The sequence below is a fragment of the Panthera pardus genome, unplaced genomic scaffold (assembly GCF_024362965.1).
Source record: "Panthera pardus isolate Hobbes unplaced genomic scaffold, ASM2436296v1 HiC_scaffold_19, whole genome shotgun sequence".
NCBI lineage: Eukaryota > Metazoa > Chordata > Mammalia > Carnivora > Felidae > Panthera > Panthera pardus.
The window spans coordinates 19252482-19274764 of NW_026526754.1; the positions used below are offsets into that span (position 1 = coordinate 19252482).

Here is a 22283-nt window from a genome sequence, read left to right on the forward strand (position 1 = left end):
GTTAGCTCGATCCGGTATCGCTATTGGGTCTCTGTTTCTCAGATGAAGAGAGTGAGGGTCAGAGAGTTGACGAGATTGGGTTATCACCACTCAGCTAAGTAGGGTGGACAGCTGGGATCCCAATCTGAATTCTGTGCTGTCGCACTCCTTGCCATCGTCCCTGGAGCCCCTGGATGGCGTTCCCTTACTCTCCTGCTGTAGGGTCGGAGACAAACCCCTGGTCCTGCCTCAACTTCCTCATGTGCAAATGGGGTGACACCACCCCCCTTGCCCGTCTCTGTGTTGTCCGGAGGGCCCAGCGTGAAGGGGAACGAAGTGAGGTCACATTGAAATCGGTCGATTTAAGCAACTCACGGCAAAGGCCGGTGTGGGAGAGAGATGCAATTAATCTGAAAAACACAGTGGTTTTTATTTGTGAAAAACATGATCCACGGCCTTCAGTCCTCCGCGTGGCCGTGCGTGGCTTCCGTTTCCCCGCGTCAACAGCGGCCTGGATTTGGGCTCTTCACAAAGTCCCTGTGAGTTTTTAAAGAACGGACGGCACTTATCTTCTTTTTAAAAAGTTAAATCAGCACATGCTTGTTGTAGAAATGTTGGGGGAGGGAACATAAGGAAGAAAACACTTACCCGTGTTCTCTATCCATGTGATGGATGTATCAAGTCAACTACGAAAGAAACCGTGACAGACACGCCAGCGTGAATGAGTCTGAGAGACTGTCATGCTGAGCCACAGACGTCAGACCCAAAGGCGTATGTATCTTTTGATTCTATTTATACGAAGTTCAAGAAAGGGTAAAACTATCTATAGTGACAGAAGGCAGACCGGGGGCTGCCTGGGGCCGGAAGTGGGTGGCTGGGGTCAGCTGTCCAGGAGCAACAAAGAAACTCTTCTGGGGCTGTGGGAATGTTCTATGTTGCTATGTTGGTGGACATGGTGGTTACACGGGTGTGTACATTCATCAACACATATCACCCTGTTCGTTCGTTCATTTGTTGATTTTTAATGTTTTATTGACTGGTTTGCTTTATTTATTGTTATTTTTTTTTTTAATGCTTATTTTTGAGGGGCACCTGGGGGGGCTCAGTCGGTTGATCGTCCGACTTCAGCTCAGGTCACGAGCCCCCGGTCCGTGAGTTCGAGCCCCGCGTCGGGCTCTGTGCTGACAGCTTGGAGCCTGGAGGCTGCTTCTGATTCTGTGTCTCCCTCTCTCTCTGCCCCTCCCCTGCTTGCGCTCTGTCTCTGTATCAAAAATAAATGTTAAAAAAAAAAAATTTCAATGCTTATTTTTGAGAGAGAGATTTGAGAGAGAGAGCGCGAGCAGGGGAGGGGCAGAGAGAGAGAGAGGGATGGAGGATCCAAAGCGGGCTCTGTACTGACAGCAGAGAGTCAGATGTGGAGCTTGAACTCACGAACCACGAGATCGTGACCTCAGTCAAAGTCGGATGCTTAACCCACCGTGCCACCCAGGCACCCCTCAACCTGTTCTTTGGAACTGGGTGTGTTTTATTTCACGTAAACTATACTTCAATAGCATTAAGAAGGGGGGGAGAAGTGACCTATAGTCCCGTCACCCCAGAGATAACCGCTGTTAAAGCTCAGTTGTGTGAAGGTAACTCAATCTTAATCAAATAGCTGATTCTATGTTTGAAATATTTGTTCCAGATAAACACTTGGTCCTCTGCGATACTTTTCCTTAACCTCAGACTTATTTGGTGAATGCGAGGAAAGGAAGGGAGAGGACGGTATCTTGTGCTCTTTTGGTTCCCAGCTTTGCCCTCCGAAACCGGGGAGGTGTGGGGTGGGGGTGCATAATCGTTGAGCTACCCGGAATCACAGGCTGCTGAATAGGAAACCTGTTCCCCACCCCCCCGCCCCCGCCCATGAGCCTAGAAAATGAGCTGACTTCACATCAGCTCTGAAGAGGGAGGAGGTTGTTCCCCCACTTCACGATGAAAACGTGACTCCTCTCCTCACAGCAGGACAAAAAGCACATTTTATTATTTGATCAGTATGTTAAACGCCATCGGGACAGGATGTGTACTCCATTATGTTGGTGTCTCATGTCTGTTAAAATGAGGTTCGGGAACACTCTCCTGGCTAATACAATTTTGAGACAGAGTTTTCACAGTAAGCTTCGGGAGAGTGGCCCCAAAGCGCCACGGATAGGTATGGAATTGGGACCACTCAAGACCAGTTTCGTTGCCCGCTTTTGGTGTTCGGCATTTGATTACAGGCACGGCCTCATGCCATTAAATAGGCTCCAGAAACGCGAGTTAAAACAGCTTGCGACCTACTCCTTCCTGTGAGTCCCTGTGCTCCTTGACAGTCTGATAAAACCAGCTGTGTTTGCTCCAGCCCCCGGGAAGTGGCATCTGAGGAGGAACGTGCCATTGCATGAGTGTGGACAATATAATGGCCCCCGGACGGCCACCCGCAGGACGCCTGGGGAGCAGCGTGCACCAGCCGAGAGGGCGGGAAAACATCTCCCTGGAAACCGGGGGCTCTCGACTAGGGGCGAGGTAGCCTTCCAGGTGACGCGTGGCAGGGTCCGGGGACATTCTGGTCGTCACGGATTACGGACACTACCGGTGTCTGCGGGCAGAGGCCACGGCCGCTGCTAACACCTCACGGTGCACGCGACACGACAGCTGGCCGGCCGTGAAGAACTACCCAGCCCCAAATGTTGAGAGCGGCCAGGGCTGGAAACCCTGCACGGACGCTGTATCGGGTCTGTACGCCAGTTTGTGGGCAAATGGGATCGGTCTGGGCAAGTTGTATAGACAGAGAGCTGGTGGTGATCAGGGCCGTGTAAACACGGGTTCTGACAGTAGCCATGTCAAATAGCTACCGCTCACTCACGGTTTCAAGGTGCCAACTCTGTGCCAGGCTGTGGCATGATCTCATTTCTATGACCTGGAAAAAGGTTCTGTTATGACCCCACTCTATAGTAAATCGACGAGATACATACAGCCGGGAAAGGGAATGGCAAGGAATTTCTCTTCCTGGCATATATTTTTTTAAGAGGAGGTGGGGGAGCCTGGGTGGCTCAGTCGATTAAGCGTCTGACTCTGGCTCGGGTCATGATCTCATGGTTCGTGGGTTTGAGCCCCACGTCGGGCTCTGTGCTGACGGCTCGGAGCCTGGAGCCTGCTTCGGATTCTGGGTCTCCCTCTGCCCCTCCCCCCTCTCAAAAATAAACATTAAATTTTTTTTTTAAAAAATAAGGGGAGAGGGATGGTCAGAAGGGAGGGGTGTCTGGTTCCCCACACTCAACTATGAGCTCTGTGAGGGCAGAATCTTGTGTGACCTGCGTTTCCAGCATAGAACGGAATCCTTGTCCCAAGTTTCAGTTACCCGCGGTCACCCCCTGTCCAGAAGCAGATGATTCTCGGCGGTAGCCTAACGCTCTGTCACAATGCTTACGCCATTCACCTCACTTCATCTTATCACGTAGGCATTTTATCAACTCCCATCATCACAGGGTGAGCACGATACAGTAAGAGACTTTGAGACAGAGAGACCACATTCACATAGCTTTATTTTTACCAAGTTTTTTTGTTTTTCTCGTAAATTTTTAATGTTTATTTATTTTTGAGAGACAGAGAGACAGAGTGCGAATGGGGCAGGGGCAGAGAGAGAGGGAGACACAGAGTCCGAAGCAGGCTCCAGGCTCAGAGCCGTCAGCACAGAGCCCGGCGCGGGCCTCGAACTCACCAACCGTGAGATCACGGCCTGAGCCGAAGTCGGACGCTTAACCGACGGAGCCACCCAGGTGCCCCTCACATAACTTTTATTACAGTCTATTGTTGTCATTGTTCTGGCTTATAATTTGTCATTGTTGTTAATCTCTTACAGGGCCTGATAAATTCAACTTTATCGTCGGTGTGTATATACAGGAAAAAACGGTCTCTATGGGGTTCGGTCCTACCCGTGGTCTCAGACATCCACTGGGGGTCTTGGAACGTATCCCCCCGCGGATAAGGGAGAACCAGTTTGCCTAACAAAGTCCTTGGCGCCCAGGAGGTGCGAATAGACTGGTGTTTCACGGAACTGAATGAAACAATGAAGGAAGCAGGGAAAAGTGGCTTCGTCGTTAGAATGCTGGCAGTGATTTCCAGCCATTCGATAGGCACCGTGTACCCCTCTGGGCCAGGCCCTGGAGACACGGGCAGGCTGGAGCTATCCGATCCTGGCTCTTGAGAGCTGGTTGTTACTTCTTCAGAAATTTTTCGAGGCGACTGTCAAACAGCCAGCGAGCACGCTTCAATTATATAAAATTACAATTGAAGTATAGTTTTAAAAAGGTTAATCAAACGTATCGCTTCCTAATTTTTTGACTGCATTTCATGAGGACCTCGGTTCTGAAGGTTAGATGTCTTGCAGTGGTCACCAGACTTTTTCTGTGAAAGGGCCCGATGGGCAGTATTTTACGCTTTGCCAGCCCCGGGCCGAATCTGGCCCCTAAGCCGTTTTTGCTGGTGTGGCCCCTGGCATGTCGTATCCGTAGGTGGACATACCCTCTAGCGGGATGCGTCATCTTCCAACTCCTTGTTCAGTGATGCACTCTGCTAGCTTGGAAACTGCTATGGTGGGGACAGTGACACCACGGAAGGTGTCAAATGCTCTAAATCAGGTTCTCTTCTTTCCAGGAGCTGGCCGTTAAACATTTACCAGTAAACCACCGGGCACAGCGATGGGCAAAAGTGGCATGAGCCCTGCCCTCTTGGAGGGTACAGTGTGTTGGGTCTGTTCGCCACTTCATGGTGGGGTGGGGCCAGAGGGGGGCCGGGTGAAGGCGGGTGAGGCTCCCCACTGCCGACCACCCTAAAAAAGACAACACCCAGCTGCAGGCTTGTCTGCCAGAAGGGGCAGGGCTGCTGGAAGCGGGTGCTGAGGTGAACCTCTCCTGGGGCTGGCCATCAGCCCCACACTCTCCTCCCCCCACCAAGGACTTTGCTACTTTATCGCCTTCTTCTGTGGGCAGTCCGCTCTGTCTTTACCCCCCTAGCTCAAGGGGAGACTTCAGGTCCCTGGGCGCTGAGACATGAGCCCACGAGAGCGGTTTACTCCCTTTCCACGGCAACGCGCGCTCCTAGCACTGTGCTTGCCTGACACGGAGTGGGCTTTCCACCCGGGCGACCTAGGAGTGAACCCAGAGGGGGCTGAACTGAAGGGAGAGAGGCAGTTTCAGCGAGCAGGCTGAGAGCAGAAGGTTGTCCTTTGGGACTGGCTCAAACAAGGAGAGATTGCCAGCAGAGAAGGCAGGAAATGATAGGTTTGGCCCGTGACCTGTGGTGAGTAGACCGGCCTGTGGGAGCCCAAGCAGAGTGAAGGGTCTGTGAACTTCTGCAGCCTTTGTGCTGCTCTGTAAACCTCTCCCGTTCAATGCCGGGAGGGCGCACTCTCAGGGGCCTGGCTTGCTCTTTGTAGAGTCTGGGTCCTGATGGCATCCAGGGTGACTTGGGTGTGTGATCCATCCATGGAAACTAGACAGGACTGGGTCTCCTACAGGGACTGGGGGTGAGAGGAGGGTGCAGGGAGGGAGCTTCTGATGGAATCCGGTGGCCGGACTCATTCGGTATTAGGTCAGGAACCAGGGACAGTGGGAGGCAAAGAGCTCGGCATCTCACCCGCTGAGTACCAGCACGGCCCAGCGTACAGACCGGTCCTGTTGCCGGCACTTCCCTAAGCACCAGGGAATAGGTGGGTGTTGACTCTCAATTGATCAGTCGCTGCATTTTTGTTGAGCTCTGGCTGCGGGCAGGCACTCAGTTAGCTCGGTTGGCAGCCAGAACTCCTGGATTTGGCCACCCTCTTACAAGCATCCCGGGGCTCCATGTCACTGACTCCAAATTCAAACCAACAAACAGTATTTAAAGATGACATCAGTTGAATTCAACCCGTTTCCCCCGGGTACCCTCGCAGGAAAACATTACAAAGAAGGAGTGGGAAAAATGTGGAATTTCAGGTCAAGCGAAATTTTGGGTTCACATCTTGGCTGGATTCCCATAGTTGTCTGACCATCTCTGAGCCTTAACTTCCTCACCTTTAAGACGGGGATGATAATGATTCTTGCCTTCTGGGCTCACTGGGAGGAAGGAAGGAGAATAAACAGGAAAGCCCCAGCATAGTACCTGCGGCATTTGGTGTGCTGCTTATTTTTATCATAATATTCCGATTTAATTTTTACCAAAGCAGGAGCTGAGGATGTCTGGAATAGTCCTGGAAGAAATAAGGGATTCCTTGCACTCTGGTACATTCCACTGGAGTTTTGCACCCTTGACCAGGGAGAGGAGAGTCCATGGCGGTCACTGAAGTGGACAGCAGCTGCTCTGAGCTGTCCTACTCCGTGACTTCATGCTGGCCCCCATCACCTCCCTCCTGGGAACTCTTGACAGCCTCCGCACTGGTCTCCGTGTCTCCAGGCTGCTCCTTTGCTAACCCCGTCCATGTCATGCTGTGGCCGGTGACCTTATAAAGGTGACATCTATGAGCCACTCTCATGCGTAGTCCATGCGGTGGCTTTCCACTGCTCTTGGAGGAAAGTCTGGTCCCAGCACAGCCTGCTTGGCCCCTGCTCACCTCTTAGGCCTCTGCCCTGCAACCCTGGGATATTTTGCAGGCCTTGGCAAATGCATGCAGTTTCCCAGACAGCCCTAGTATTCTCCCCTCGCCTCTTTTCTCCGTGCCATCCCCTCTTCCAGGAGCACCGTTTCCCTTCTTTACCTGATTCCTGAAGACCTCGCGGAGTCAGGATGTGAACCCCAGGGCCACAGTCTGGCTGGATTAGGTGTCCCTCCTCTGTTCCCGCAGCCCAAGCACCGCGTGGTCATTGCCTTTACATTGTCCCAGGTTCTAAGCTCAGAGCCTGATGAGCTAAGTGAGCCTGGCATGTTACTCAGCCTCTCTGTACCCTCATCTGCCAGAGGGGATGGTGATGGCACCTATATTATAGGGTTGCTATGGGAAGGAACAGTTGTATGCATGCACAGCACTCAGCATACAGGAGGAGCTCAATAAAGGGTTGAACAACTGACCTCACCCCACCCCTTAATGGCCTGGGAGTCCTGGTCACAACCACGCCCTGAATCCACATGTGTACCACGTGGTGGGGGGTGGGGGTGGGCTTGACCCTTTCTTGCCCAATGATTTTCTCAAGGCCATAGTGAAGTTTAGAACTTGAAGAACAGAATTTGCCGGCAAATTGTGAGAAATTGACTAATTCCCTGTTTTCTCACCTAACTGCCTCCTCCAGGGCCCAGGAGGAGAGAACAGCTCTGTCCCTCTCCTGACACATACCATATGCTGGGCCCCCCAGCCCTGCCACCCCCCCCCACCCCACCCCAGCCCTGGCCAGGCTCAGGGATAGGATCTTTCCAGGAGCTCGTCCATCGTGTCTGTTCTTGGGAAAGAGTGGGGAGGGGATAATCCCCATGACAGGGATGCTGTGGGCAAAGTGCCAGCATTCACCATGTAATTCAACACACACTCACATATTCACTACAGAGGTATCTTCACTTAACAAAAAAGGCAAAAAATCTGGGGGCTTAAATGGCATTAGCTGCAGAAGCGTGTGGCCGTGAGAAAGCCTGGCTGAGGAGCTGAGTCTGGGTGGCTGCATGTGCGCCCTTAATGGCAGAAAGGGGACGTTTTGCCTCAGAGTTAGAGTTCCTGAGCGACACTGTGCTTCATTCCACAGGGGTGCTTCCAATATGATTCCCTCCCAGCCTTGTGCTGGGCCTGCGGATACAGGGATGAACGGCCTGGCCTGAGCGCAGAGGCAAAGAAGCAGGCACTGCTGGGGCGCAGGCAGAAGACAGAGTGGCCCAGTAACTTGGGGAGGGACTTTGTTGTCTAGGTGCCTGGGAGGGGTCAGACTCGAGGGGCAGAAGGAGGGGGGCTGGGGAGTCTGTCCCCTCCCCCCAGACGGATTGAAGACCGGCAGACATGTGTAAAAGACCAGGGGGCTTGCAGAATCCGCCAGGCTGAGACAGGGCAGTGTGGGTTCATTATCCGGTTAACTGAGGGGCATTTTCAATTCGAGGAACCATCCTGTTCTACGACCCCATCTGGCCAGCCAGGTAGACAGCTTGAGCTGTGGAGGGGGTGTCAGGGGTCAAGCGGCCCAGCCCCGGCCCCTCCAGCCCGGCCCAGCCCAGCCCGGCCCAGCCCAGCCCAGCCCAACTCAGCCCAGCCCAGCCGCGGTCCCTGGGTTTGCACCTGGCCGCACCTCGGCCGCCCGCGTCGACACGTCCCGCGGCGGTGGCCGGTCCGATCGGGGTCGGCTGGGGCGGGTGGGGGCCGGCGGGCCGCGCCGCTCCGCACCGGCCTGGGCACCGGCGGGGGCGCGGCTGGGCGTGACGTCACGCGCCCCGCCCCCGCGGCCCCCGCCCACCCCCACGTTCCGGGCGGGGCCGGACCCGGGCCTGCCGGGGCTCGCCCGCCGCGGCCCCCTCCCCAGGGGCCGCCCCCTCCGGTCGGGCCGCGCCTCTGCCCCTCGCGTCCCCGCCCGGCGGCCGACTCCGCCTGCGAGAGGCCGAAGCCGCGGCGGCGGCCGCCGTTGCCGCCATTGACGTCAGAGGGGCGGGCACATGACCCCGCGGGGACCAATCGCGCGGGCGCCGAGCGGCTTCTGCAATCTCTCAACTGAGCCGGCCCCCGCGGCCCCCGCCGCACACTCGCCCGCGGACGGCCGCCCAGACACACGTACTGTACACACGAGCGGGCGGCGGGGCCGAGACACGCCCGCCCGCGCGGCCCCGCGCCCCCGCCGCTGCCCCGCGTCCCCGCCCGCCGCCCGCCGCCCGCCGCCGCGCCGCTCCGGCCGCCGCGAGCATGCACCCGACGAGCTAGGAGGAAGCGGAGCCGCGAGGAAGCGCCGAGCGCCGGCCGCCCGCCAGCCCGCCGCCCGCCCGCCGCCCGCCGGCCCCTCCCCTGCCGGGCGCCCCCCCAGCCCCACGCCCCCCCACCTTCCTGGGCGGTGGGGGGGGTGCGGGCCGCCGCTCGGGGGCCCCGCCGCCCCGGCAGCCCGGGACAGCCCCCTTTCCCCGCCCCCGGCCCCCGCCCCGGCCCGGCCGGCCATGGATCTGACCAGCAGCTCGGGCGGCGGCGGCGACCCCCGGCAGATCGAGGAGACCAAGCCGCTGCTGGGGGGCGACGTGCCGGCCCCCGAGGGCACGAAGATGGGCGCCGTGCCCTGCCGCCGGGCCCTTCTGCTGTGCAACGGGATGAGGTACAAACTGCTGCAGGAGGGCGACATCCAGGTCTGTGTCATCCGGCACCCGCGGACCTTTCTCAGCAAGATCCTCACCTCGAAATTCCTGAGGCGCTGGGAGCCGCACCACCTAACGCTGGCCGACAACAGCCTGGCGTCCGCCACGGTGAGTCGCTCTGCGCGGCGGCGGCGCGCCGGCACCCCCGCGCCTCGCCTCGGGGCCGGGAGGCGCCCCCTCCCGCCGCCGCCCCCTGCCCGCCGCTGCACCTGGAGCCCGGGGCCTGCGGGGCGCCGGGGGTGTCGGGCCGGCCCGGGGGGCGGGGAGGGCGGGGGGAGCCCGGTGGCCCCCCCCTCCCCCTTTGCTGGCCTGTGTTCGCGGCTGGCCGGTGCCCAGCGGGCGGGCTCGCGGAGACCCTCTGAATTCTGCACAGGATGTGGCCCACCCCATCCTGGGCGTCTGGGGACCTCCCGGATGGGACCGTGGGATAGACCCGGGCTGGGCCCCGGTGGTGGTGGGGGTTCCCTTTCTGAAAACCCGCGGCCCATCTGGATCTGCCCAGGAAGGGAAAACAAAACAACCAAAAAAAAAAAGAAAAAAAAAGAAAAAGAAAGAAAGAAAACCTAACAACCTCGAAACCCCAAAACCCAAAGAATTTGCACAAGCAGTGCCTCTCTGGGCTCTACTGTCTTTTTTCCTGCCCAGGCTGGTAGGCAAAACCGGGTGCTTCCTTTTCTGAAAAATCTCATTTGCACGTTGGGAGGTTGGAAGTGGAGGGGGAGGGGATAGGGGTCCCGGACTGCCTCCTCCCCACCAAGGGGAGGTCAAGTTCTAGAGTGGAAGCTGGCCTGTGGGGGCCCTGGTCTTGCATTGTCTGCGAAGTGTGTGTGTATACGTGTTCTTTGTTGCTGGCTTTATTTTGTTATTGTTATTGTTTTAAATATATGGCTAGGACTGGGTCAGCTGGATGAGAGGCAGGGAAGTCCTGGATCTGTTTCCGAAATCAAATCTGCAAGGTGGAGAAAGACATCGGTGGTGGTGGTGGGGTCGCAGGGGGTGGGGGCGGCAGGCAGGAGCCTGAACAGGATGCTTTGTGTTTTGAAACAAGGGCAGTTTAAAGCCCCAGCTCTGCTTGGGCCTGAGCCTTGCTGAGGGGATCCCGTCCTGTGTGGAGAGGTGGCAGGTCTTCCCCAGAATGCACACTCCCCCTGGGGCAGCCGCGATCCTGTTTACTAAGCACAGTGGGGGGAGGGGGGGGTGGCCGTGGTGGCTGTGGCGCTGGTGGCAAAATTCAATGCCTGCCCACACCTGTGCCAAGAAAACCCAGCCAGGAAACAGGGTGTCGCTTACATGGCATGTCACAAACGTGTAGCGTGTGTGGACATTTCCCCGGCATCCATGTTCCCTTGGCAGTGTGTCACAGGCCGTGACACATGCTCCAAGGAATGGGGAGGGGGAAAAGTTACCAGAAGAAGCCCTACTCCTCGAAACCACTCCCCCCTCCCGAAAGCCCTGAAGCACACGAGGACTCTTATTCTGAATTTTGGGTCCGACGTGCCTGGAACACCTATTTTTTTCTTTCCTGTGGGCAGGTTGGTGCAGTACCTGCAGAGACAGCTTCCTCACACAGGATCGCTGGTTGCCGTGAAGCGGTTCAGGCCCGGTTTCAGGCTCATGCATGTTCCCAAGCCCGTCCGGAGCCACAGGCCTCGGCATTTGGCTTTTCATTTGATGGAGGGAGAGCCTCAGAAAATTCCCCGGCACGCAGCCTCTCAGGTTCAAGGGAGGAACCGGTGCCCTCCAGTGGTTCCCTGCCTGGCACCAGGAGCCCCCAAATCTGGCTTCAGAATTTCCCCCTGCTTCAGGGGAGGCATTGTTGTTTTTCTACCACTCTTCAAAACGAAGGGGAGTTGGGGGTGTGGGGAGGAAGTGGTTGAGAGGCACAGTGACCCTCCGTGGGAGAGGCCAGGAGCGCGTGCTCAGCGGCTGCTGGCCATGGTCTGGGGGAAGTCAGCTTTGGAGGCGCTGGGCCGCCACCCCCCTTACTCTGATTGCTCAAGAGGTATGTAGCAGAGAGAGGAAGGGAACAAAGGCTGAGGCTGGGCACTGGTTTCTTAAGCAACCGGAGGCCCCGGCACCACCTTCCCCAGCACCACCTTCGCCAGCCGAGGTGGACGGTACCTTCGTAGCTTGGGCCTCTCTGGAGAGGAGCTGTGATTTTTCAGGACGGGGGACTGAGGACCGACCACAGAACAAGATTTGCCTGAGCAGAGCCCCACTCTGGCATTGGAAATGTGGAAGGAGGAACTATGAGCTGGCGTCTAATGGGCTGGCGAGTCCCCCTTCCTCCGCCTGCGGCCACCAAGCCCTCTGGGCAGAGGGTGTCCTTAAATTCTGCCATGGTGGGCTCCAGTGGGGTGTAGGGCTGTCCGTGCCGCGGCCTGTGAGCGTGGAGGGCGCCGCCGAGGGCAGGCCGGCTGTGGGGGCGGCCTCCAGGGTAGAGGTGGGGTTGCCACTGCACCAGGGACCTTGTCCCGCCATGAGACACCTATTTGGTGTCCGGGCCCTCGGGAAGCAAAGCAGCCCTTGAGGGGTTTCCCTGAGGCCTGGGCGTTATGTAATCTGTCTGCATTTTCTAGTGTGGCCCAAGCACGCTATTGAGAAATATTAGCCCAAATGAAACAAAGGTGAATTTGAGTGTAGTTCTCTACAGCAGCAAGCCCTGTGCAGCCCTGTGGCTCTGCAGAGTCCCCAGGCCCCGGCCCCCAGCTGCCGACAGGCCAAGTCTGTTCCCTATCAGGTCATATCCTTCCATGAAATGTACATCATCCGTATATTAAGCCGTCTGCACAGCCCAGCTCAGATCCATCTGGCAGTTATCTGGTTAATCGTGTGGGCTTCAGGAACAAGACTCAGAGTGATTGATCTGGATTCAAACCGATAAACAAACCAAATACACTGCTGCCCAAACGTCTTTGGAGTCTGTCTACACTGATCCAATTAAACTGGCTCGTCGTCAGAGATAAAGGCTTCCGGCACCACAGCTGCATCAAGCTAGGGTTGGAAGCACACGGGGGGCTCCCAGCCCGCCTGGTAGGCAGCTCCAGCCGGGTGCACCCCTCAGGCGGACCTGTCTTGATTCCCTGTCGGGGAGATGGGCTCGGCGTCACCCCCTGGCCCGGCTGTAAACTTTGCCTTCTGTGGGGTCAGGTTGGAGCTGGCCCCTGTGCCAGTCTCCCGGGCCAGTTACTGATTAAGTCCTTGTCGAGCCAGCGGTGTGCCTGACGCGGCCTGTGACAGCGCAAGGGCCTGATGCACTCTGCGCTCCAGACTTTGGATCCCCAACGCTCATAAACAAAGAAGGAAACGCAGAGGCGACCGCGACCTGGCTGACGTGTGAGGGGTGATTGGGATGTGTCCGCCCCCTCCCTGGGGTGCACATGGCCACACCTGGGGGCCTGCTCAGGCTGTGGCCTAGACGTGGTGCCTCATTCCCCTTTTGCACCCCTGGGCTTCTCACTCCCCCGGCCTCCTTGGGCCTTTCGTGGCTGCTGATCGTCGTGTGGGTTGTAGCCAACGGCCGGGAGTCCTGCCGAAGCAGCCGGGTCCACAAGACCAGAATCCATTTTGCTGTTCTCACGTGTGGGTTGAATCTGATCACCTGCTAGACGTGTTTGTCCGCTGGAAGAGGGCTTTTGTCTGTGGGCTTTGTTTCCTCTGCTCCGAAGAGGCACAAATAAGGCTGCCTACCTTTGCTCTCACCCGAGTTTATTACTGGCAGCACATGCCATCTCAGAGTGGGTCCAGTCCGGAAAGTCACCTATTCACTGGCCAAACACGATGGGGGTCGGAGCACAGGTGACGGTGGCCTTCTTTATTTTCAAGCCTTAATTTATCAGTGACTTTTTTTTTTTTTTTTTTTTAAACGTTCTCCACTCTGCTGCCCCCATTGAAATGTTTCTGGGAAACATTTGTCACTGAAAGGAAAAGAGAAGTCACCTGAATCCTTGTCGGTCTCTTTACTCTGGTGTTCTCTCTGCGGCAGCAACCTCCTGAACTCGGAATTTGTTAACCTAAGCACCTACTGGGTGTCTGGTGCTGAGTGGAGGGCTCATCCCCACAGTGTGGTTTCTGCCTGGGAATTGAAGTCCGTGTCCCCCAGGGTAGCCGCAGGTCCCGTGGGGACGTGTCTGCGTGTGTGTGCACACACGTGTTCATTGTTTCCATCTTTGTTCCTTGTCCCGCTCTTCTGTGCCCGTCCTTCCCGCCTTCCGTTTGAGGTTTTCTGCGGCAGGGACTAAACACAGACAATTCTGTTTTTTTGGTGGCATTTGTCGTAAGATTTTGGAGTATATCAAGTTTGCTTCCCAGGTAACATGTCTGATTGGAGGGGTCCAGGGGCGGGGGCCACAGACAGAAGAGGAGAAAAAAATCTAAATTCTCCATAAACAGCAAACTTCTTCTGTGTTTCCCGGGCTGTAATAAATAAATGCATTTCAAGGCGGGAACGGTTTTTCATGCTACCATTTGCCTGGTGCACCCAGGGGTGCTCTTTCCGGCCACGGGAAGAATCGTGCCGGTCCAGGTGGATGCTGTTAAATTACGTGTGGCTGGGCTTTGCTGTGGGGTCGGCGATGGCAACAGGCGTGTGCCACGGGCTTGGGCTCCACGCCCTACACGTGGGTTCTGCTTGGCATCGCCTGCTCCCGCCCCCATTGACTCGCCTGGCGGTGGGAGAGGGCATTTCTGGGGTACTGTGTCCGGTGAGGCTTCGGGGTTAGTCCTCAGGACCCGAGCTGTCTCGGGTTTCCTTCTGACTGCCAGCCTTGGGGCAACAGGGTGGCCAGCCAGGCTTGGCCCTACGTGGATGGTACCCTCTCGGTGTTCTGGTGGAATGGACATTTGAAGTGGTTCATTTATGCTTTCGATTAAAAGATTAAATGAGCTCTAGTGAGGCAGTGCGATAGGGCTTAGGGCATCCCCACCGTGGGACAGAACCAACCTGGGTCTTTTCACATGGAACTGGGCCGAATTCTATTACGGTTTTCCGGCTGCGTGACTTAGCACGTTCCTTTCTCTTGGTGACCTTGCTTTGTCTCCATCTGGAGGGTGGTATGAACGTACCTGATTTGTAGGGTTGCTGTAAGGATTACAGATAATTCACAGTCGCACCTGGTAGGACGGCCACGCCAGGTAGGGATGTGACCAGGGGCTGGTCTTCCAATTCACGTTTTCTTAATCTCCCTGAGAGAGCTTCGTGAAATCCTGTGCACATGGAAAGGATTGTTGCGATTTGAAAGTGGGCAGTCTCCGGAGAAAAGTCTTCTGAGGTGAGCAGGGCATTTGGGAAAGTTAGGGGTAGTGAGCAGATCCGATGTGTACGAAGGCAACAACATTGGTGAAAGTAGTTTCAGAAAAACTCAGGAGCACAGTTTGGTTTCTTTAAAAAAAAAAAAAAAGCCCAAAAACAATTCCCACAAAGCTCTTTTTCTTTTTTTAATTTTTTTTTTTACATTTATTTTTGAGAGAGAGAGTGAGACAAAGTCAGAGTGGGGGAGGGGCGGAGAGAGAGGGAGACACAGAATCCGAAGCAGGCATCAGGCTCCGAACTATCAGCACAGAGCCCAATGCGGGGCTCAAACCCCCAAACTGCGAGATCATGACCTGAGCCCAAGTCGGAGGCTTAACCGACTGAGCCACCTAGGTGCCCTGCTCCTTTATTTTTTTTTATTTAATCGAAACAATAATGCTCCCATCAAATAAATTCAGATAGTACAAGGCATATCAGGAAAAATACAGCTTCTATCTTACTTCATGTCCCTGTGGCACCAGTTCTCCTCTTAGTAGGCAAGCCCTGTTACTGATTTCTTACAGATCCTTGCTGACCATTTGGCCATTTGCATACCATTCTGGGCCGTGATTGGTCATCGGACAGTGTATTTGGAAGATCATTCCAGATCTGTGTATACACAGCTGCCTTCCTCTTGTTCACTGCTGCGTAGTGCTCTGTTGCACAAGCGTCGCGTGAGGCTAGGCGACCGCCTCCCGTTGCTGGATGTTTAGGTTAGACCCAATCTTTTGCTGTTGGAAACAAGACACTTGCCATTTTTGTTCAGTGGAGTTTGTTCCCGCTTTGATAATTTGAATGTTTTTTGCTTCTTCGGTGGGTGTTAAAATATTCAGTCCCAGAATGCTTTGCGGGAAAGAGCTGCCCTTCCCTCAGAGAGGGGAAGGAAGGCAGTGTTGCCTGGGGTCATTGCTGCCTGCAGGCATGCTTCCATCTGGCTTACGGTCACCAGGTCACCACCGCAGGAGAGTCCGGCCCCCAGGGCCCCCACCGGGAGCTGAACACAGGTGAGCAGGGGGCTCTGAGCTGTCACGCTGACCTGTGCCCTGAGGACAAGAGTCAGCTTGGCCCTGGCTGGCTGTTTCCTGCTCCACCTGAGAGCATCGTTTTTTTTGTCCCCAGACTTCCTGCTTCCCCAGGATGGGAGCCAGGCCGCCCAGCCCCGTGGTAGAGAAAGGGAGGAAGTGAGAATGTCTCTTCCCCACTCCTGGCTCTGGTGACAAAGCACCCAGTGAGTTCAGCAGGGCGCCAAGGGAGGCGGTGCACATTCGAAAGGAAGCTTTGCTGACATCAGCAGAGCCGTAACCAAAGGGTGGTGAGGCGTGTGTGTGTGTGTGTGTGTGTGTGTGTGTGTGGTGTCCCTGTGTACTGAGGCAAAGGAGAAAACAGAAACGTTTCTGGTGCAGAAATTGGTGCCTGTGTTCAGTAGCCATTTCTTTATACCTGCCACATGCGAAGCCTTTGTATCCGCGTTGGGGTGTGTAGTGAGGAGACCAGCCAGACCCTGTGCGGTGGTCGCACAGGTGAGCTGGGATCCCCCCCCTGCAACTTCCCAACTGGTGGCTGACCTTGGGCAGGTCACCTAACAGTCTGTATTTACCTATAAAATTCGGATTATGGGGATTTCCTTTCAGTGTCGATGTCCTTGAGGTTAAGTGAGGTAAGGCCTGGCAGTTCACGTGTTTATCCAACAGGTAAATATCGCTGCTCTAGGCACTTTAAAGAAAACAAGACCCTGCCAGCCTGGAGTCTGGCTGTCGGTGGGGTGGGCGAAGACAATAAACCACCAAGCAAGGAGATATAAAATCTGTGTGGTGGTGACAGGGGTCCTAGAGAAAACAGAGCAGCCAGGGAGGTGTGGCGTTTAGAGCTCGGGGACTGGCAGTCTTGCTGCTTTGCACATGGCAGTCAGGGAAGGGGTAAGAGCATTCCAGGCAGAGAGATTGGCAAGTGCAAAGGCCCTGAGGCTGGATAGTACTTAGAAAACACCTAGTAAGGTGGCTGGCGTTTAATAAATGCTGTACAGTTGTTATTACCCGCACCTCCTAGGAGCTGTTATCATCTATTAAAAGATACTTATGAACACCCAGAATCTGCTGGGTGTTGGGCATACAGAGAGCTCCCAGCCCCATGGAGCTTTCATTCTGGTGTCTCTGTGTGTGTATTTAAGCCTGGCTCCCTCTCAATAGATAGTGAATAGGTTTGGAGCAGTGCTTTAAGAGACTCTTAAATCACAAAGCCCAGCAAAACGTCAAAACCAGCTGTCTTTGTCATACTGAGTTACAAGGGTCCTAGGACCCAGGACGTACTAATCATTGAATTTGCCTCCAGCATCTTGCTGGTGAGGATGGGGGTTAGTGGTGAAGAGAAGTATGTCGCCCAAAGACCCTTACGAATGACTCAGCACCAAGGCTGGGATTCACACCCAGAGCTCCTGCCTCCCAGCACCTTCCGGTGCCTTCCAGAACCTTCCAGTGCCTTCCATCTTCATTTTTCCTTGGACCTTCTGCTTTCAAGCCGTTATGAGAAATGATATGATCGAGAAAGCACATGAGCAGATTAGGCTGAGTAAACTCACTCTGGAGGCAAGCAGAAGAGCTGGACTCTCCAGCCCCTGGGCAGGTGGATGTCCAGGACTCAGGCAGGGTGGCAGATGTTTTCCTGGGGCCAGGCTGCCTGGGTGCAGCTCAGGTGGGGTCATCAGGAGAGGGAAGGTAACACCGGAACTTGTAGTCGCTTCCTGGGTGTCTTGAGTCCAGCCCAGGCTCTTAAAGGCCTGGAAAAGCTGCAGACAGGAGTGCACGATGTGGAGAAACCCAGGCCGGGCCCCTTCGCTCCCCGTTTGGCTCACTGTCCGGGTGAATGTGATCACCAGCATGCGCCAGTGAGAGGCTCAGCCATCCGTGTGGACAGCGCCGGGCGTCAGTCGGGCTGGGCTGACAGCCGAACAACTTGCCCCCAGATCTGGGTGGCTTCACGCAACGTGGCTTACTTCTTACTCTCACCAGTCCAGTGGGGATTCTGCCCTACTGGACGTGGACCACGTGGGCACCTGGCTTCTCCATATTGTGTCACTGGCCATCCTCTCCCTTCACCTCCCCCCAGGGCCTCACTGAGTGGGAGATGGGGAAAGGGAGAGAATGCCAGGCAGTGCCATTGGTAGGTCGGGTCGCTGTGTTGGCCACAGCTCTGTCATGTGACAGCCCCTGAGCTCACGGGGGCTGGGCACTGGAGAAAGGAGGACCCCCACCAGGATTGCAGGTCATGCAGAGGCTTTCAGGGTACCGGCTGCAGAGCCGCTTCCCTGGAAAGGAAGTTCAGTACCATGGGCTCTTCCGGCTCCTGGGTTTGAGCTTAGTGGCAGGTCAGGAAGGTTGCAGTCTTCTCTCTCGTGGGGAATGAGATAGAAGCAAACCTATTGCAGGGAATGGAGCGATGCATTCATGATTACGATGACGTTTATTGTCTCCCTACTGTGGGCAAAGAGGTTGAGTTGAGAGGCAAAGGCAGGTCTGCCCTCACGCGTTGGGTATGCGTGTCCGTGAATACGGGTCTATCCGTTGGATATACGTAAAATTATTTCAGGCTCTTGCAGAAACATCTTAGTTAAGAATCAGCGGGCATATCGATTTAGCGTTTGCCGGTGTTCGGCAGACATTCCTTCGTGAATTTGTCAAGTGAGTTCAGGGAACTGGTGTTGGAAAGCGAATGCCAAGTATTTGTAAAGAGTAAGCACCAGGTACTAAGTTTGCGAGCTGAGTACCCGACACGGTGTGTGCACATGGGGCTTCCCGGGTCCTCCGTTTGCCAACGGGTGCTCCCTGGTAATGTGCTCCCAAAGTGAGTGCTCCCTGGTACTGTGCCTGCAGGGTCAGACATCATCTTTGCCCCGTAAGCCTCCCTCAGATCGGGGTACGGTAGAAACTGTGATGTAGTGTCGAACGCAGCACATTTCCTCAGGGGGTTTATGCCTTGTCCTGCTGTTTGGAGGGAGGAAGAAGAGCTCGTGGTTTCAGGAAGGACTTTGTAGGAGAGACACATCTAGATAGATAGGCCCAGGATTGGGACTGGCAGTGATGGAGAGGGGGGCCAGGGCTGGGAAGGGGCAGAGGGAGAAGAAAGCCAGGAGAGAGGGGCCGGAGCCGCCGGGGCACATTCTGGGCGGTCTGGGCCATTCTCCCTGAGTGGTGGGCACCACAGAAGAGTGCAGGAGATGAAGGTGGAGGCGGGACCACTTCCCAGAGTGGGGGCCGCCGGCGGGGGCCAGGAGTCGGGGTGAAGTTGGTGCTGGGTTCCCCAGCGCTCGTTCAGGCCAAGAAGGCCCTGGTCGCGATGCAGAGAGACGAGGCACCAGCTGCCAGGTGGGCGCCTAGGATCCATCCCCCCAGGTGGAAGCTTCAGGATTGCGGGGATCTGAGTCACCAGGGCCAGGGGTCCGTCACAGCGGGGACCATGGTGGCAGCCGCTCTTGAGCGTTCTTTTGCCAGGGGGTTACATCCGTGATCCCCGTAACAGCCCGGCGACATACTGTTCCTCTCTCCGGTTTATAGGTGGGGACGCTGGGGCCCCGGCGTGTCGGCAGACATTCTTTGCCTGAATGGATGGATGAGTGAGTGAAGAAATGAGCCAGTGAGCCTGCCGCCAGTTGTGGGCAGGGCCCTCCCGTGGAGAGGGAGGGGAGAGAGAAGAGATATGTTCGGACCTCCCGCTCTCATGCCATGCCTGCGCCGCTCTCTCCTCCAGGGCCGCCCAGGCTAAACGAGACGGCGCGTGCAGCGGACCCGTTTGGCATGCGGCGTGCACGGCTGGCCTCAGGGGTGGACACAGGCTCGAGGGTTCCTGGCCTGTTGCCTTGCCCGTGAGGCTGCAGGGCTCAGCCCGCCGGCCTGGAGCTCCTGATGGGCTCCCATCAGAGGCCTTTGGTACTTTCCAAACCCTCGACCTGTAACTTCCCCTGTCAGCTTTGGCTCCCAAGGCTCCCCTTCTGGAACCTTCCTTCCTGGAAGGAAGTGGGGGGGGGGGTGGGGAAAATGAAAGTGCTTGAACTGTCCCAGTGTTCTGGTGGCTCCCGGGCTTGGGGAGCCCAGCAGGGTCAGCCTGTGGCACCAGACGGATCAGGACAGGGTGGGGGGACTGCAGGACAGCAGCGATCATTTCCTCCCACATGCTGAGTCCCTTCGATGTGTTTGTGCGTTTATCCTCACTCCAGCCCCTGGGGTTCCAGTTTATAGATGGAAATGGAGGCCCTGTGAGTTTCAGGTTGTACATCTGGAACCCAGATGGCCTGGATCCAGAGCCGAAGACCCTCTCCTCCTGCTATGATGCCTCCTTGCTGGGCAGTGGGGACTCACTGTCAGCAAGGCAGTGATAACAACAGTCGGTGCTTATTCAGTGCTTATGTTCTGAGCCCTTTGTGTACGGGAGCTTATTTAGTCCTCACGATGTCCCCAGGAGGTGTTGCTATTATTGTCCCCATTTTCCAGAGGAGCAGACTGAGGCCCAGAAAGATGAGATCGCTACTTACCCAGCTAGTAATGGTGGAGCTGGGGTTTGAACCCAGGCCGTGTGGTTCCAGGGCGTGACTGCGCGTGTCCCGTGAGCAGGGCTCGAGAGCAGAGGGTCAGAGAGACCCAAAATGGCCAGGCTGGCTCCATTCTCGGAGGCCCTGGAGGGCCTTGCAGAAGTGGGGAAGTTGTGTGTGGACAAAGCACATTGTGTCACCCTGGGGGTGGGGGAGGGGGGTTTCAGCCCTCTCCCTGTGGACCTGTCTCTAGAAGGGCCGTGGCGGACTTTTGCTTCTTACCTGCCCTGTGTTCATCTGGGGATAGTGGACTCAGCCTCTCAGCGCCTCGCCTTCCTCGCCTGACATGGCCTGGCCTCGAGGAGCTGCCCGTCAGAGCTGGCTGTGACGACCTGCCTACGGCGATCGTGAAGTCCAGGGTCCACTGGGAGCGCATGCCCTGCCCTGCCCTGCCCTGCCCGCCTTCCGGCTCGACTACCCTGCGCCTTGGTGCTCTGGCACAGCACCTCCTCCCCTCTGCCTCGGTGGTGGCCACCAGCCCCTGGAGTCTTTTCTGACCCCAGTTGCAGTGAGGGCTCGCTCTTCCACAGCCGGCTGCCATTTGCTTCTTTGCCTATCAGTCTTCTCTACTGGCTCTTCACCTCTGCCCTTGTGAAGTGCAACAAAAATAATCACACAGGGATGATCTTATAAAATAAGCAAAAAATTCTCCTATGATCCCAACCTCCCAGAAGTCATGCATATGAACGTTTTGGGGTGCAGCCATCTTTTCTTTTTCTAGATGAGTGCGTATGTTACCTGTGGGGTCCTTTGCACAGCGAGCAGGGGATTAGGTCTTATTCATAAACACTAAGCCATTTTCATACATTATCTCAACGGTGTTTCCTCTTCGTCCCTATGAATGTTGGGGCCTGTATCATTCTTTGTGGTGGGGGCCATCCTGAGCATTGTAGGATGCACAGCATCTCTGGTCTCAGCCCGCTAGATGCTCCCCACAGTTCTGATGGCCCCAAATGCCCGCCTACATTGCCCCGTGTCTCCTGGGTGAGACCCCGGGGTAGCTCATTTAACATCCCATCTACCCCTGCGAGCTTCTGTGTGACAGAGTGGACCCTGGCTGTGGGCTGGCCTGTGGCAGAACTGTGAGCCTGTGTTCGTGCCCCAGTCCCCTTGCTTCTTCAGAACCTGCCACGGAGATGGTGAGGAAGAACTTTGTGGGGGCTGCAGGCGCCCAGATGCCTGGCCAAGTGGCGGGGCTCTCCCGCAGGGCCTCTGGAAGGAAATCCCGCTGGCCCGAGCTTAGCAAGCTCCCCACACCTTTGATCCCAGGATCGCCCCCCTGCTGTGCCTGCCTGAATGACTCAGGACTTCAGAGATCTGGGTTGTTGAAAGGAGAATTGCCTCACGCCAATAAAAGAAAGAGAAATTAGCGTTAGAAAGTTTTGGTGTGAGGAAAATGACTTTGAAGCAACCTTTGTGAAGTAAAGTGTTTTTGGGGGGCAGGGGTGTGGAGAGGAGAGGGAGTGGGCTGGTGGGTGAGCCACCGGCCTGGTGTCTCTTCCAAGAAGGCCTTCATTTGCTTGACTCAAGCCCCACCCAAGGCCATGCATTGTGTACCCTTGCTTTTTGGGTCTAGTTGAACCACGGCACCAGAAAAGGTATAAAAGGGATGTTTCTGGAGTATGTCTGGGTCCTGTCAGCAGGTGACCTTCAGGAGCCAGGGGCTTAGGTTAGAGAGCATTGCCAAGAGCAGAGGTCTTGGGGCCCTTCTAATGCCCCGGTGGTCAGCAGGGTCCCCTCTGGGCCAGGAGAGCCAAGCCCTGGCTGGATCTCAGACCCCACCCGGCCGCCGCAGGCCCTTCTCAGCTTTGTGGGCAGCTCTGCTTGAAGGAGTCTGTGTTGAGGATTGGGGGGTGCCACCCACTTTGAAACCCGTGGTGGAGGTGGAGACGCCAAAGACAGCCCCTCTCCCCGCCAGGTCAGTCCGTTCCTAACAGGCGCCCTCATCGTCGTCAGGCAGTGTGGTTACAAGCGCTGGCCAGTGTGGTTGGATCCAGACACTTGATATTAGGCCATGTGACCAGTGGTGGTGTGACCCAGTTCTCAGTTTCTGCATCTGCAAGGTGGGGACAACGGTAGCCACCTCCCAGGCTATCCTGAGGGTAAGGGAGATAGTACACGGAGGGCTCAGAAGAGTGCCAG

The 22283-nt window shown here is 56.2% G+C and overlaps 1 protein-coding gene and 2 long non-coding RNA genes across 3 annotated transcripts in view; 1 reads left to right on the forward strand and 2 right to left on the reverse strand.

Annotated features, from left to right (window-relative positions):
- Nucleotides 1-3548: 3548 nt before the first annotated feature.
- LOC109245646 (uncharacterized) lies at nt 3549-7295 on the reverse strand. Its single transcript, XR_008423594.1, has 3 exons — nt 6728-7295; nt 6048-6223; nt 3549-4262 (listed from the first exon to the last, which is right to left on the reverse strand). It is a non-coding gene; the product is annotated as an uncharacterized LOC109245646 (long non-coding RNA).
- A 202-nt stretch (nt 7296-7497) lies between these two features.
- LOC128778194 (uncharacterized) lies at nt 7498-8689 on the reverse strand. Its single transcript, XR_008423597.1, has 2 exons — nt 8232-8689; nt 7498-8096 (listed from the first exon to the last, which is right to left on the reverse strand). It is a non-coding gene; the product is annotated as an uncharacterized LOC128778194 (long non-coding RNA).
- A 3-nt stretch (nt 8690-8692) lies between these two features.
- CMIP (c-Maf inducing protein) overlaps nt 8693-22283 on the forward strand; it is a 232581-nt gene continuing 218990 nt past the window's right edge. The window contains exon 1 of the mRNA XM_019413076.2: nt 8693-9381. Coding sequence (XP_019268621.1) covers nt 9082-9381 — 300 coding nt within the window. The 5' untranslated portion in view covers nt 8693-9081. The remainder of the gene's footprint in view (nt 9382-22283) is intronic.